The sequence below is a fragment of the Peromyscus maniculatus genome, chromosome 21, assembly GCF_049852395.1.
Source record: "Peromyscus maniculatus bairdii isolate BWxNUB_F1_BW_parent chromosome 21, HU_Pman_BW_mat_3.1, whole genome shotgun sequence".
Lineage (NCBI taxonomy): Eukaryota > Metazoa > Chordata > Mammalia > Rodentia > Cricetidae > Peromyscus > Peromyscus maniculatus.
The window spans coordinates 50,910,847-50,927,864 of NC_134872.1; the positions used below are offsets into that span (position 1 = coordinate 50,910,847).

The 17,018-nt window shown below is 45.0% G+C and overlaps 1 protein-coding gene across 9 annotated transcripts in view; it reads left to right on the plus strand.

Moving 5' to 3' along the window:
• The window catches only part of Runx2 (RUNX family transcription factor 2), a 329,850-nt gene that overhangs the window by 146,825 nt on the left and 166,007 nt on the right, over positions 1–17,018 (plus strand). For 5 of the 9 annotated variants that reach the window (XM_076557798.1, XM_076557799.1, XM_076557800.1 and 2 more), the window contains exon 6: positions 11,418–11,591. The exons of the other annotated variants lie outside the window; for them this stretch is intronic. In XM_076557798.1, coding sequence (XP_076413913.1) covers positions 11,418–11,591 — 174 coding nt within the window. The remainder of the gene's footprint in view (positions 1–11,417; positions 11,592–17,018) is intronic. 9 annotated transcript variants of the gene reach the window in all.

The window sequence follows — 17,018 nt, forward strand, 5'->3', positions numbered from 1 at the left end:
CTTTCATGACAGAGTGGAATGTAAGAACACTTTAGCAGATCCAAGTAGGAGCGGAAAACTCCAGGAGTTTGGTGCTGGAGGAGTAGACTTTTGAGTTCCTTAATCAGGGCTCACAGAAGATAAGAATGTTGGGATTAGCGCAGCAGACTCTCTTCATTACGCACGGCTGGCTAGAGCAATTATCTGTCTATCACGGCTAGTCAAGTGTGCAGTAGCGCTGAGGAAGAGTGGATGGATAGGTGGATAAATGCTACTCCACTGCAAGGAGGTGCTGATATATGCAGTAATCCTTGGAGTTTCACTTCTAGAAAAATCTTTTATTTGGAAGTTTATAGTGTATTACCCTTGCAGCTTAGAGAGATGTGATTGACATGTTATATTGTTGACTGTTGTTCAGCTCCTTACCCATCTCAGTTTTGTTAGGGGTTCGTTTCAAAGACATCTCTTGTTTCAACAGTCTGCTTAAGACCTGTTGCATAGATATAAACCCAGGGGCCCCCTAATGTAGTAACACAGTCTCTGTCCTGCATGCTTCCGACCAACATACATTTATTATGGCTTAAGGGGCTGTTTCGTCCACATCTGACTTGACAATGGAGCTCAGCCAACCTAATTTGCCAGTCAGAGGACACGGACACAGACCCCATGTGTCATTTTGATGTCTCACAAGCAGAGAAGTGCAGAACGGTGCACAGTTGGGGGAGCCTTAGACCAGATTAGAACTAAGCGCTTTAAATCTGCCTTAATGGCCGTGTTTACATCTCCCTCTTCTTCATTCCTTTAAAAAAGTTCATCAGGTTTTGCAAGCGTTAAGAAAATCACCTCATCTTGCCAGCTGGAACAGGTCCAGCTTAAGTAAGAAATCCACCCCCTCCCATTCTTTCCCTTCTCCTTCTGTGATCTTTGCTGCCATTCGGCTGCCGGTGTTGACTGACTTTTTCCTCGGTTATTACTTCTTAACATTCTCGTCCCCTCTCAGAAACGGGAAAACTGAGGATGATGGTCTATGACTGTGGGTAACAATTCTGAGATGAGTGCTTCACACTTCTTAATCCCCCGCCCTCCTCCTCACTTCCCCAGACCCACACACCAAACCGTAACCCTGAACGAGAAACAGTATGCATGCGTATGAAGGAAGCCAAGCCTAGGATGGGTTTTGGGACAGCCTGCGGGGTGATTGTCACCAGACACGTTGAAGAACAATGCCCTCCATGTTTAGCTGGGTCACTGGCAAACAAGCAGCGATGCTTTTTGGTCAACCACGGGAACTACCTTACCATTAAAAGTAACTTTACATTTCTCACCAGGGTTTCGGTATGTGCCAGGAACACAAAGAACTATGCTATGTATGACTCTCTACCCCACTGAAAGAACTCCAAGGACCTGTTTCCAGTATCACACTAATGATGGAGTTAAACACAGATGGGGAGAAGAGGGGACCTTTTATTCATTTCCCAGAAAGTTAAGGAAAGGGATGAAGATTCAGATGGCCAGGGATGATGATGATGTTGAGGTGTCATTAGTGGGATGAGATGTGTCATGGTCAACAGAGTCAGAAGGACTGAGTGTAATACAGCAAATTCTCATTCTTCCAGCCCTTGCTTCTTCTCTCTTTTGGTCTTCCTTTTGGTGGCACCTGGTGAATAAAAAAACGACAGCTGTATCAGGCTGTATCAGGCCAGGTGAAAAATAAGTCAACAGTATTTTTTCTGGGAATTAATTAATAGTGTAAAGTGAAATAAAAAGTAAAGAATTTGTTTTTGGACCAGTGAGATGGCTCAGCAGGTAAAGGCGCTTGTTGCCAAGCCTGTGGCTCTGAGTTCAATCCCCAGGACCCACCGGATAGAATGAGAAAATGGACTTCTGCAAGTTGTCCTCTGCCCCCCGTGTGTATACTGTGGGCTGTGGTTAAGACTGCTTGCTCCTCTCCCTGTCGCTCTCATCTCCTGATACACAGTTCCAGTATGTTTTCAGATGGTCTTTTCTGTGTGTTCTTAACAATCCTTCTTCTCAGGTCTAGAGATACAGCTCAGTGGTCCAGGGCTTGCTTAACATGAGCAAGGGCCTGGCCTTGATCTCCAACACCAGAGAGAGACTGGGGCAGGGAGGAAGGAAGTCAGGGAGAGGAAGACGAAGGAGAGAGAGAGAGAGAGAGAGAGAGAGAGAGAGAGAGAGAGAGAGAGAGAGAGAGAGAGAGAGAGAGAACAAAAGTTAAATAAAACCCCATTTCTCTGTTTAACCTCCCAGGAGTTTCTTTCTACTTAAATACATGAAATTCTTTGAGTCTGTTGTTTCAGGACAAGAGAGCGTGCTTTAAGCTCCCTCAGTGGACTTTATTCCTGAGGTGTGACTGGTAGTGGACTAGCTCCAAAGCTCTACCCTGTCTCCCCCCACGCCCCGATTTTTATGCTTTTGGTTGCTGTGTTTGCCACAGCCCCAGAAGGTAAAAGTTATAAAAGAGCTCAAATTTATGCTCATGCAAATTAGTATTGCCTCAGCTCTTTCATTTGCATATTTCTCGAAAGATCTTGAACTCCTCAACTTTCAGAAGCCTACATTTAAACGGGCAGCTAACCCGGCAGGCTCACTTCTCTCTCACATTAGCTAACTGTATTTAAAAAATGCTTGCATATGTAATTAAGAGACAGAACTTTCTGTTGCTAATCTAGACTGGTGCCTCTTAGTAAAAGGAAGCAAATTCAACCTTTGACATTTTTTTTTAAAAAAAATGAACTGAAGTTCCTAGAATATTTCTATGGAGTCTATGGCTTAACTCTGTAATTATGTCTCTAGAGTAGATTATATTTTTCTTTTCTATAATTATATTTTACCCAAGAGCCTGGAAGAGCTTCAGTCCTTTCTTGGGTGAAGTGATTCTTCCTGTCTTTTCTCTGGATAAACTCTGAGTCCTGTGTGTCTGACTCTGTGGAGGCGAGAAGGGGGTGCTCAGAGATATGTGGTAGAGATTTTCCTAAAGAGATTAGTTTATATGTAAAGAGGGGCCCTGAGCTCATTTTTGAAATGCCATCATAGGAGAATCCTCTGGAAAGAGGTCTGTTCTCGATCTGTGGTCCTCTGTCCCCAGCTGCATGCTACCCCTAGCTCTAGGTCTGTCTCCATTCCTGAGCGATCCTGAGTCATACTATATGGCTCTTCTTATCAGTGGTTCAGAGTGGCTAGAGGCCTTAAATATGAAAATGACTTCTAAGTGCCATTCATTATTCTAGTCTAGAAATAGTTTTGGCCCACACCAGATAGTATATGGTTAGGGAAAAGGATGATTCAGCAGCCTTTCCCAACAGAGATGATCGACTCATCAATTTGACCGTGGGAAATGCCTCCCAGCTTTCCTTCTCCCCTCCTCTCTGCCTTCCACTGGACACAAAGAGAGATAATTACAAATTTATCTCGGTTCTTTGTTAATTCAATTGGTGCCTGAATGCATTAAGTTTGTAGATGTAACACATGACAATCATTCCCAAGGGGTGACTAGTCAACTTGAGGAACATCTAGAATAATAGGGTTTGAAATTCTATGTAAATAGTTGATGTCAATTCGCAGCAGGCTAATGCTTACTGAATGCCTCTAGCACCTAAGTGTAACCGTGTGCTGTGGACGTAACACCCGACTGGGGCTGTGCTCAGCTACCAAGATAGAAACCAGAGGGGGCACACGGACAGAAAACACTAGTGTGCTGTGATGGCCAAGTCCAGCCTGGGAGGAGATTTTGCCAAGTGCGGTTGATGAGACAATGTGTGTTGAGTTGAGGGGAGAGTGTGGACAAAGACATCAGACTTCTTCCAAGAGCAGTGTGTAGACCAGTGTGAGGCCCTTGCAAAAAAATACACGAGGACCATATTTCCAGGGTCTTCTTTGCTGGGTTTGAGGGGGTAAGGTGGAGCTGTGTCTATTTGGCTAGTTGAATGGATCTTCTCAGGTAAGTAACTTGAGACTTGGGCTTGGGGAGCAGAAACTGTGTTAGGGTTAGGGAAACTCACACTTTCATTTGTAGTAGATGAAGAAACTTAAGTCCCAGAGTCCCTTCCTGGGGGAACATGACCACACGGTGTCTCCTGAATGTGCTAGGCTACTGCTGCTGCTCTGAGGTAGGAGCCTCAGGCCACAGCTTTTAGGGAGTGGCTTCTGTGGGGGATGGGAAACAAGGAAGCCATGGACTCTGTCTAGTAAAGGAGGTAGTAGAGATCTATGTAAACTGGATTTGGGGATGTGGAAGACTAGAAGATGATGGTGTTTCAGAAAGAAAGAAATCAGAGATGAAGCCACTTTGCGTGGTTTGGGATGGGAGAGAGGAAAGCAGCTAACTGAGCAGACAAGGGTAAGATGTCTACCCTCCCCGCTCCAGTGAAACAGAGACATCTAATGCAGAGGTCAGCCTCACTTCTCTCAAGGACATTTCCATTTTCACACCCTTGTAGGAGTGCCGAAGGTCAAAGCTTTTAACCTACAACCTCAGGGGCCAGGAGTTATTTGGGTCAGTCAGTCCCTAATATAGCTTTCCAAAGAGCCTGTGAAGCCCTGCCTGTGTTTGCTGGAAACCATCGGCCAAAATGCTAAGAGACATGGAGCTGAACTCTTCTTAGTAGAAGATTCCCAGATAAGTCATTTGGAACCGGAGCTCTCTGTAGGGTGAATGGCCAAAAGGTAATAATAAATATGCCAGCGAGACAGGATGGCACTAAATACATGAAGCTCTAAAAGGTACCCGCCCCTCCCTCCAAATCCCCCTCCCCCAGACACACACCTGTTGGGCCACCGTCAGGACGGAGAGGTTAGAATTAAAGGGTCTCGTTCACTTGCCCCAGAACTGCTGTGGAATAACAACTCTGCTGACACATAGCAAATTTACTCCGGGTAAAAGACGCAAGCCTTCTCTTTCCACTCAGAGGATCCCTGTCACAGGATCCCGGAGCTGTTCCATCCTGTGGCTTCAGACCTCTTCGCCTTAGAGCAGAGCTCATTCTGTAACACACTTGGTGACAGCATAATTAGCTGACATCTCCCCAGTCACTTCTCTGCTCCAGGGAAGCCCACAGGCATGGCAGAGGAGGTTTTGGGCTGCCAAACATCATTTTGTGGGTCAGGAGACCTGCCTTTAAAGGGCAGCTCTCCACACTGTATTGCGTAGCTGAAGAACCAAGGCCTAGCCCAGCTATTAAGTGGTATGAAGGAGCTTGCGCCTGGGATTAGATTAGCATCACACAAAAGTTTGACATCATCTGGTCTCACGAGATATGTGTTATCATGTTTCTGTCCCGTGCCTTCCAGCTAGCTGTCCCCTTCCTTCTATTTGTTACCACGTTTCTGTCACGCACCTTCCAGCTAGCGATCTCCTTGCCTCTGTGCTTATCAGAATCTTTCTTGGCCTTAGAACAACAGGCATGATGGTCTCATCAGTGACTACGTCCTTTCAGTCAAAACCAATCACTCCCCTGTGCTTTCCACATTGACCTCTACCATCTCTTTTCTTTTATAACGAACGAGCTTACAAACATGCATGGAAATATATCTAATATAGTCGCATCTTGTATGTTTATTTTGCCGTGTTTGCTTCATCTGTTACTTAGCTGAAATATTTTCAAGTGGGTACCAGATATCATGCCGTTCGACCCTTGAGTGTATGTCAGCTCTCCTGAGAACACTGACAGGGATCACAAAGAATGACTTCTTTAATGTTTTCAGTGGCCCCCATTCTCGTGTTCTCAGTCAATCATTAAGTCCAATACCTAACTATTACCCTCTCCTCAGCTGCTCTGTCACACATGGGGCCTTGTCTTTCTCACTGTTCCCCAAGCTCCTTGAAGGCCAAGATACTACCTCATGTCCTTGGCTATCTCCTCCTCCTTACACTTACATATCACATGTGGTAGGTATGCAGTGCACACTGCCTAGACTAGATGAACCTAATATGGACATAGATAGTGATTGGTAATGTGACTGTTTCCTTGTCCCACGTTAGGTGGACCAGACATCCTACTGCACTCTACTGCACATTCATCATGAAAAATCTCCTGTCCTATCTCTCCCTAGTGTGTCTGGCCTCCTGGAGGAGGAGCCTTCTAACTGGCCAGTGCCAACTCTTGTGGCTGGGCAGTTCCACACAGTGGGAGGTTCTGGCTGGGGGACATTGTTCTCTGAAGCTGTGAGGCATCGCTCAGTGTCTTAGTTATAAAGCAAGAGCGAAGCGGTCATGCGGTAGTGATGAGTTCATTTTCACTGTCCGACGACCACACTCACCATGCCCATGTCTGATGCCTCATCTTTGAAAGCAGAAGTTGCAGTGGCCGATTGCTGATTTCATGTGTGTAGGGATCCGCGGGGCTATTGGCTCCGCTGTGGCCCAGGGGCTTAGCAGTTCCTCATGTGTCCTTGCTGTCAGCATGTGTGAATGCTGTGACCTTTTGCTCATGATTTCTTCTTGTGCCCCTGAATTTATTGCAACAAAAGTCATATTCACCCACGCACACTGGAACTTTTGAAAGAGATCTTTTCTGAAAACTACTCCTTTTTTCTTTTCCATTTAAAATTCATTTTTTTTTTTTGGTCACGATTTCCCCTGAACAAATTCAGTCTCACTGTTGTATCCTAAAGTAAGCTGGCCGGCAATGGAAGAGAAAAGAACATTAGACCAGTGACCAGGAAATCTAACCATTAGTCCCACCACTAACCACTAGCCACGCCCTCTCATGGGGACTCAGGGTCCTCATGCATAAAAGAAGTACACTGCTTTGAAATCCAGAGTCCAGTTTACATCTGTTACCCGTTTTTATCTCTCTGTTTTTAAATGGTTTTAACAATGATTAAGGATTATGGTGGGAGAAATGGGAATTTTTCAAAGAGTAAGTGAGTTTTAGCCTAAATGAATGTCCATTAGTCCAGTTCTCCAGGAAGCACCAGTCAGTGCTGTTTCTAAAGAAAGGCTTTACCTACAGGCTTCACTGTGCTGCAAAAACCACGAGGCGTCTTTAAGGGATAGTGTTGTGATATGATACTCGGTACCAAGAAATTTTCTTCTAATCAAGGCTTTTCTCAGATTCACAGACTCATTCCTTTCATAAATATTCATTGAGCACCTACTGTATAGCGGGCCCTTAGTAGATTGTGAGGATCCAGCTGTACACAAGAGGCAGGGCACTCATTCTCATGGGATTTGGAGTCCTTGAGGAGAGACAAACAAATATACAAGATAATTACAGATCGTGACAACTGCCACAAAGGAAATAAAGAAAGACTGTGCTCCAGAGGATGGGAACATAGTTTGGCTATGGGAAGCAGGCCAGGCCTCTTAAAGGAGGTGGTGTTCACGCTAGTGCCAAGCAATAAGAAGGAGTGAGCCATACAGAGAAACCCAGAAGATTTTTATCTCAGGAATATAGGAGAGTCCTGGCGGGGAAACTTCAAAGCAGACAGTGCTGGACACTCAGAGAGTTAGGTAGACTGTGAGGCTAGGGTTGTGCTGGGAGAAATGCAGAGAACTGAGTGGCTAGATGGAGTATCAAGACAGAAACGCCAGGCCTTGGTGGTGGACTGAATGTGGGGAGTGAGGACTTAACTGAGTTCTTGACTGTGAGCAACTGAGTGGCCAGTGATGTCCACTGGCACTGGGGACTATATTAGAGCGATAGGATGTTTTGGAAAGAGACTCCAGAATTCTGCTTCCAGTGCACTGCATTGAAGATACCCGGGGTACATCCCAGGGGATCCGTCAAGGAGCCAATGGGAAATAGAAGCCCGGGACTCAGGACAGAAGACAGGCCTCCATCTAGAAATGGAGGAGTCATTGGGGTGAATGGCTGGCATTTGTGCTGGATCTCATACTATCTTGGGCAGTGTTTTTTTTTTCAGCCCTGCCTACATATTAGATCACATGGAGCTTTAAAAAAAGAGAACTTTCCTCCATAATCTACCCTAAGAATTTAATTTAACCCATCCACTCTGGGACCTGGATGCCCATGTCTTTCAGAGCTTGAGGGAGGCTTTTTCTATTCAGCTGGTCTGGAAGGATGACTGCCTTCGGGAGAAGGTTAAGCTAGATGAGAGGTTCCAGGACCACACTTTCATATAGTGCTCCCCCACTCCCATATATGTGTGTGGTTTGAATGAGCTGTGCAGATCTGTTTTCATGTGTGTGTACAGGTAGGTGTTGTGTGTGTGTGTGTGTGTGTGTGTGTGTGTGTGTGTGTGTGTGTGGTCTGAGGTTGATGTCGGAGTTTTTCTTCAGTTGCTATTCACCTTATTCACTGAAGCATGGTCTCTCACTTGAACCCAGAGCTCACTGGTGTGGGGCAGTCTTGCTAGCCAGTTTGCTTCAGAGATCCCATCTGTGTCTTCTGAGTGCTGGAATTATGTGGGTCCCCCTTGCCCACTTACTGGGTTCTGGGGATCTAAACTCTGGTCCTAATGCTTGCATGGCAGGCAGGTGCTTTATCTGCTGAGCCGCCTCCCTACTTCCTGGAGTCTTTCCCCTGGAGCAGTGACCTAAAAGTTGCCCACTCTTTGCATCGGCCTCCTACTCGGAACAGCTCCTCTTTGGGGATGAGTAAGGTTCAATCCTCCAGACAACGAGAGCAATTACTCTGTCCTCGTCTGAGTCTGTGACCCCTTTGTCTCCTGTGTTCTTAGTGTCTGAAAGGATTGCCTGGGTGCTGATGATTCCAGCACATCTTTCAGCCTGTCATTTGAGTACGCCCTGATGTGGTTTAGCGGCAGCCGCCATTTGTCATGGTTGAAAGACGACGAACCTGTTTGGCTTTTGTTTGGCATTGTGCTGGAAGAATCTTGTTTGGGTTGTGGTGGCTGCTATGAGAGGGTAGAGAAACCCAGGGGAAAACGCATACGCTTTTATAGATTGCATCTTCCAATGGACGCTCTGTAGATTATTCTAGGTTGTCTGTAGATGTGTGGTAGCTGTCTTTGAGGATAACTCTAAAAAGTCATTGAGCCTTTAAAAATTTTGCCTGCTCTTGAAATTTTTCACATCGAAGGGCTAGTCCAAGTCCTTCCTTCTTGCCTGCGTTCTCCTAGTAAGAACAACATTAGGCTAAGAGTAAATAAAAATGTGCCCACTCATCTGCACACACTGAACTCACATCCCAGTGCGCAAGTGTCCATGAAAGATCACACAGCCTTCTCTCTAGCCTTCAGAAAATTTGCCATTCCAAAAGTGGCTCATTTGGAAAATAACTTACAGGACAATTCCATATGTATTTATAGCTGTGTCAAAATTATAGAGGGGGGCTAGAGGAGAGAGGGGGAGAGAGATTCTATGCATCTGACTGTGACCAGTATTTGTATAATAATTCCCCGATTGTGAAATTAGCCAGACCCAGGGAGCTGTGCAGATAGAAGAGTTCAGTGTGTTAAACTGTAGCCATTTATTTATGGTAATGGATGAGCTATTATTTTTGTAATTGAACTTCGGCTGCTCTTTCTACTTAGGTTGAAAACTAGTCTCGATACCTCGTGGGCTGACTTCTCCAGTGTTGTAGGCACTTTGAGTCACCAATGACAGCTCAGAGAGGAAGGCAGAGAGGCAACTTTGATGGTACCTCATGATGAATAGGAAGCTCACTTCACACAGGTTAGGGCTGTAGCCAAGCTAGCCAATAGTGGAGGGCCACAGCCTTGTTACGCTGCCTGAGCAGGCCAAGGTCACTTCATCTATGAACAATTTATTAGTTGGGGTCTAGGAGCTATTTCGGGTCACCTCTGAAAAACCCTAAAGTTTCTAAAATCTATTTGCAGTCTGTATAAAATGGGGCAAACAACAATTAACAACGGATTTCCTTGGTTTTTTTCCTGATCATGTTTTCAGCTAGGTCTAGGCCTTCTGTTACAGCCAATGCCCAAAACACACACTGGCAGGAAACAGGGTGGTGGGCGCATTTCAGTTAATGGGCTCAGTTGGAACATGTTTGGCTGTGGAGACAGCTACGCTCATATTACCAAGCCTTGGCTTCCTGTCTGTTTTCTTTGGGCTGGGTAGGCAATGAAAAGGGAGACAGGAAAATACATTTTGGGGCAAATAAAATAAGGAATTTGTCTTATGAAGACAGCTTATAGTTGGGGAATTCTAATGTTCAACTTAACCCTCTCCTGGCACACTTATTCCCCTTGTCCTGTATGAGGGGAAGGTAAGATGTCTCACCACTAAGAGGAGTGACGGACGTCCATTCCTGAGGTTGTTAATAATCCGCAGTCAGTGTTTTCTCTTTGATGAGTAATAACACATATTCCCTTAGTTTTGCTTCTGAATGCATTTTTCATCTGGTCATTGTTCCCCTGATGCCCCTCACCCAGGGGCATGAGCATGCGTGCTGAGGTGCTGAGCGGCAGACAGGGGCCGCCAGAGTGGCTCTGCTCTCAAGTTAGGTGCAGACGCACACTCTGTCCCTGCCCCTAGACACGACCACAGCCCTTCTAAGGGACACACTTGTGATTTTTGAAGATGCTTCAGCACTTTGATCTAATTTAATTTGCACAGTTCTTTAATACCCATTTTTCTTTGTTTTACAACTTTAATAAACTGGAAGAAAGAAAAGGTCTCTCTCTCTCTCTCTCTCTCTCTCTCTCTCTCTCTCTCTCTCTCTCTCTCTCCTTCCCCCCTCCCTTTCCCTTCATGTCTCTCTCTCTCTTACTCACTCACTCAAATAATGGGTAGTCCCATTCACCTATTTAGCTTACCAGTATTTTCCACTTTCTTGAACAAAACTACAGTAGTAGATTTAAAATAAAACATATTCTCTGTGACCGAACAGGGTTCATTATGTGCTTTTGGGCTTCGGCATATCTCAAAATATGCAGATCCCCTTCAACAATTTGATTTACTTTGCTTATGTTCCTTCTCTGCCTTCCTCTCCTCCTCTTCTCTCTTCTCTTCCTTTCTCTTCCTTTGTTTCCTTTCCATTTTCCATTTTGAGTTTTAATTTTTCTGCAAGGGATAGGTAGGTAGTTGTAACATAAAGAAGAAAAGGTCACTAAAGTCACTGTGGAAGCTGATCTTCAAAAAATGTGTTTGCCCCGGTTTGGTGACAGCTAGCAGACTCCTTGAGTTTTCAGATGGGGAACCCCCATCATGAAACAAGAAAGGTGCCCTAGAGGACACTCACGTTTCTCATCCTTTCATTGACAGGGCTAGAGGAGGCACCCAGAGAGTTCCTCTTGAGCTCTTGACTCCATGTCTCCCTTGGGACCCTCTGTTCTCCCTGTGTAGGTAGAATTAGGAAGGCTTGCCACCCTACAATGCTCAAAGAGCAGTTTGCCTAGACACATCATAATAAATATCAATATTGATAATTCCTTGGCTTAAACCACCCAGTATGTATGTTCACATATCTATTTAGCATGGTCAATTGTTCAGCTAATTAATATGCTTTTATTTTATGATTTGCTGTTTCCAGGGCACAGACAGAAGCTTGATGACTCTAAACCTAGTTTGTTCTCTGACCGCCTCAGTGATTTAGGGCGCATCCCTCATCCCAGTATGAGAGTAGGTGTCCCGCCTCAGAACCCACGGCCCTCCCTGAACTCTGCACCAAGTCCTTTTAATCCACAAGGACAGAGTCAGATTACAGGTAAGACAGACACATAGGTCTCACTTGGAGTCTGGCAGGCTGGGGGTGAGGGGTTAACAGATAAGATGGGTTCCTTTCATGACTTCTGGAGTTGCGGATTGGCTTGTTGTGAAGGAACTGAGATGCGAAGATACCGATTTCTTCCTTTATTAAGATCATTTTTGACATTCAGTCACTTTGGGATGAAAATCGGGAGATGTGGTTTCTGCTAATGCTGTGCTTTGCAGAGATGCTATGTATATTCTGGTGGGCTGGGAAGAACTGTGATCCGGGAGCACGTATGCCATAAATTCTATATTGTATCCAGGTGGTGCAGGGGACATCACACCCTCGCTATGAGAAGGTTAGTGTTACTGACCCTGGTTTGAGCTTAAATTTCTTACATGGATAACTGCTTCGTTTAGTTTGATTCAAAATTGCCCAAGGCTAACAGGAAGCCTTGATTGGTAGTTGTAAGGCAGGGCCAGTGAGCACCTCTTCAGGCAGACAACTCACTTTGGATTGACATTTAGCTCCGGTTCTCCACCCCGTGTTTCTCTCGTAGGTTCCAGTGATCTGTTCACTGTATGTTCCTTCTTAACGTCAGCATCATGACATCGCTCGTGTGTGATGCATTAAGATCCTAGTTCTTTTTGGTGTTCTGCCCCACTGGTGCGAAACAGATCTCGCTTCAGGACCAGTTTGATGGCTTTTAGGTCCCAGTGACAAGAATGTGAGGATCATGGCAGATCTTTAATTTGCATATCAAAAATATTGAAAGGTCAAAGAATATTACATCATCACTTGCTGCCTTTGCTAGAGGGTGGACTAGATTAGGAAACAAGTCAAAATAAAACATGTAATAAATCCTAAATCACATATATTTTTGATGGCTAGGTTGTCCTCTGTAGTGAGTAGACTTGAGTATCTATAGTGGTCTCAAAGCATGAATGTTCATGACCTACCTCTTTCTACTCTCCTGCTCATGTTATGCACATAGATTCTTGGACATTGCTTTGGGATAGCTTTTTCTTTCTGTGGGTGTGTTCAGTAAACGAATGCATCTGCATGAGCACCTGCTTAAAAAGTAATACAGAATTGTAAACAATGATATATGTCAACACGTTGGTGAGCATAGGGTGTCTGCATCGCAGAAGAATGTTAGTGATCTGTGGAGACTGAACCATTTTAACCTAGCTGAAACTTTAAACAGTATGTATGCAGCAAAAGGCTGAAATCTGTATCAGACAGGCTGGTGATAAAAGTGCAAGTGTGAAATTCACACTAGCTTGTGCATGTTGTATTTAGAGACCTGGACTTTCGTTAATGGATTAAAATTCAAAATAGCCATCTTATAATAACTCTTAGACTCTCTCTCTCTGTGGGAGAGAGGTATGTGTTTACATATCATTTGTAATTGTGAATAATTTTATTTACATACATAGTATAATTTAATATATTTTCTTAATTTTTATATCTATGTTCTAATCTTTATTTGTTCATATATTAATGACAAATGGTGTTCATATTTATTTTCTTTAATTTTATGTGTATGAGTGTTTGCCTACATGTAGGTATGTGTACCAGATGAATGTAGCATTCTCAGAGTTCAGAAAAGGGCATCAGATCCCCAGGAACTGGAGCTGCAGATGGTTGTGAGCCACCATATGGGAGCTGGGAACCAAATCTGGACCCTCTATAAGAGCAACATGTGCTCTTAACTGCTGAGCAATCTCTCCAGTCTCCTACTATTGGTCTTAACAATGGTCCTTTGAAGCTGGTTAATGTTAGATTCACTTAAGAGGCTTAAATCTAAAAGTGAAGTCACAGGGAAGCTCCAGAAGTCTAGAACTGGAAGGTGCTTTAGATGTCATTAAACCAGAGACTGGAAAGACAACGGAGAGGAGCTACTGTTAGCAGCATCCCTATGCGTAGATGTAAGAGTGAGCCTCTGAGAATGCAGAGGTGTGTAGGGGACAGAGCATCAGAGCAGGTCAGGAGTGTGACTCCCTCCACAGAGCTGGCTGACCCCAGTCAGCATTTTCCCCACCACCCTCTTGGGAGGGTCAGGAAAGCTGAACTCCTTGCTGACGGTTACTCAGCACATTAGTGGCAGGACAGTGACTATCCTCTAGGTGTATTTCTTAAAATGAAAATGTGGAAGTCCATAGGTCTTGATAGCATCACAGAAGTTCATATCATAAAATATTTAGTTCTTCATGTAGGGGGTATGGTCCTGGTGGGATCAATTATAGATCAGCTGTTATTACTGTCTTCCTCATTCTTGTCGTCTGATCACAATAGCTTTTCTCCAGCCCCCAAATGTGAAGGTGTACACGTATATCTGTGACACACTCTGCTCTCGGTTATGTAAGCTTTACACTTCTTTAAATGCCCTCACATCGTTTGGGAGGTAATGAAGGAACCTTCCTGTAGTCAAGGATACACTGGATCTCTGAACTCAGATGAGTAGGAAGTCCAGGAACACCCAGGACAGTAGCTAAATCACATGAATGGGTGGATTTCATCTCAGGATTCATCTTCTTGTTTACTTAGTAAGTGTGCCTGTGAGCCCACCACATGCACAGCTCCTCATATTTGGCGGTGCAGAGGGCGGAGGAAAACGCTGTTCTTCATCTAGTCTAATTGAAGAAGCTGATTTGCGTCTCTGATCTCACACACCACACTTTTCATAGTAGTCTGTCTACCGATGAGCTCGATCCAACTCCTCCTTTGGTATCCTCATTATCTTCCTGGGGAAGAGCCTTTGCCCAAAGGCTTCTCTCCATGATCTGAGTGATCGTAGGGATGGCCTTATTTCCAAGCTCCAGGGTGCTTGTCTTTTCTACTGGCTATTATATATAACATCTCCAAAGTAGAGTCTCACTAGATGTTGACTTCATGAGAATCGAGTTGAGAAGAAATTGGTGAGAGAAAGGGCCAGTCATATAGCTTTTCCTGTTAGCATGGGCTGCACTTTCTAATTTCTTATCTAGGCTATTCTTGTTTCCTGAAGGCGAAAAATGGCAGAAATCACATTTCTATATGAACACTGTGTAGTTAAACCATTTGGCTTCACACCACAAGGAAGGACATAACTCACATTCTTGAGACTTGCCTAGAATGGTAACGTTTTTGCTGTATTTCATATCTGTGTTCTAGTTCACGAAATCCTCTGTTCAAAGGTGTTTGTAACAGGACCTGGCTCTCTCTCATTGGCCTGGCACTCTTGGATTGCCATCTCCAAACCGCACACAGAGGGCACACAGTATGATCACCTACAGTCCTTGGTCTTGTCCAACATCAGAGGCTTCTAAGTCCCAGAACAGCAAAATGGAATTCAGTTAGCAGTTGGGGTTTCATCATTAGATTTTTCTAATGTCTCTTGCAGTTCCTAGGGCCAAAAGTTCTAGCCGTGTGGTGGGCAGGCTTCTTTGCAGTGCCAGGCTGGTGGGGTCACTGATGAAGCCTTTGATGGCTCATGTTCTTTCTGCCTGAGGGACCAGGGCCTCCCCACAGTTTCCTGAGGAAGTTGCTTCCTCCCCACCTCTTTTTTTTAATTTTTTTTTATCATTCTGACATCTGCTGCCTGTCTCTTGGCATCAGGAAACACCTAGTCTGTTTCAAACGCCAAACCCTTTTGATTCAGCATGTGGTGATGGCTGTGGAGGTGAGGATGTCGGAGGTGAGGATGTCATTCTAGGAGGCATCCCTCAAGACAGTTGCCACTTTAAATTTTCTGTGTGACACAGCTATCCATAAAAGTAATTTCTGGTGCTTCAAGCACTTGGGCTTAGTGGGATGGAATGTTCATCTCATCACGGGGAGTGTAGTATACACTGCTATGCTCTTAATCATTCATGCAAGAAGTTGATCGATGCTTAATGCCTGTCAGGCATTATGGGAAGTGAATCAAATAGATGCGGTTTTTATATGGATTTTATGAGTTCTTTGCAGTATTTCATATCTGCATTCTAGCCCATGCAATCTTCCGTACAGAGATGTTTTTGTAACCGGGTCTGGTTCTCTCTCATTAGCTTACATTTCACTGACATTTACAGGCAATAAAGGAGCAGAAAGAGTACACAAGAGATCATTTCAAATAATAAGTGCCCAAGAAAATAAAAGGAGGCGCCCAGTGCAGAGCAGCTTAGGATGGGAAGGGATACCTTTGCAAAGCGGAGAAAGGAGTCTTTGAAGACTGTTGGGCCTGCGAGGAACAGCATGTCTCGTGGTGGGAGAACTCATGGGAAGGGGATGCCTCAGAAAAGCAGGCAGAGGCGGTTACAGAAGGCGTTGAAGGCCATCATAAGGGGCCTCTGTGTGCAGCGGGCTGCTGCTGAAGGGTGGGAACCAAGGGAAGGGTGTTTTCTAACCATGACATGTTTAAATGGCACCTGCATAGGCTCTCTGTATAGGGTGCGTTCCACGGTCCAAAGGTAGAAGACTTCTCCTCCAGATGCTGCTCCAGGAGCTAGCTGATTGTGTTGATACTGAGGGGAACGCAGAACTTGAGGCTTTCCGACATAGCCAGCTAGCTGGAGGACAGTGGTGTCATCTTCTGACGTGGGGAAGTCTGGGGAGTGTGTGAGCTGTTTGTTAAATGTCTAGTGAACATTAATTTTCCACACATGTGGATGCTGAAGTATACAGAGTAGTGGTTTGTTTGTCTTTTATTTTGCTTTAGCTCTGACTTCCGTTTTCCGCCTCTCCTCGTGGAATGTACACGCCCCTCATTTGACACTGCACTCACGGTTTCTTTAGTAATACGTCACTGTATTCCTTCTTTTCTTTCTCTGGCACAGTCTTCTGTTGATTGTTTCCCCAAAGACCCTCTTCGTTCCAAATTTGGATCAATGGCTGCTGCTTCTGGCCTCTGCCGGCCTCCTCCGACCCACTCACTGAGTCAGGCTCCCTTTCCACCTTGTGCAGCTCTCCACCTTCCATGTGGGGACAATGGCACGGATACATAGTGTCTCTTGCATCAGACTTTCCGCTTTTCAAAGTCTAAGGCCATGTTTTGTTCATCTTTGTGTCTCTATTGTCTTCAGGAATGCCCTCGGCTTGGTGACTTGGGGGGTGACATGGGTGTGGGTGGTGATGGTGGCTGTTAGTGTGACAGGGGAGGGACCCTAGAGAGGCTGAATGTCTGTAGGGATACAGACAGGGAAGTCAGTGGCTTCATAGCCATTGTGTCCCTGTGACCCACTGTGGGTCCAAATCAAAGACAACACGGTGGGAAGTAGTTCTGTTTTCCATTGGTGGTAATGAGTTTGGGTTTCTGAAGTCACTGACAAGTCCTGCCCTGGCTTCCTCCTCTGAGAGTCTTTGGGCAGGGTATCCAGGTGAGCAGCTGCTGCCTTGCCCATGTGTGTACCAGAAAGCCCACTGGGGGAGGTTGCTGATCACAATCCTCGTTTTTTTTTTTTTAAAAAGAACACAAATCCT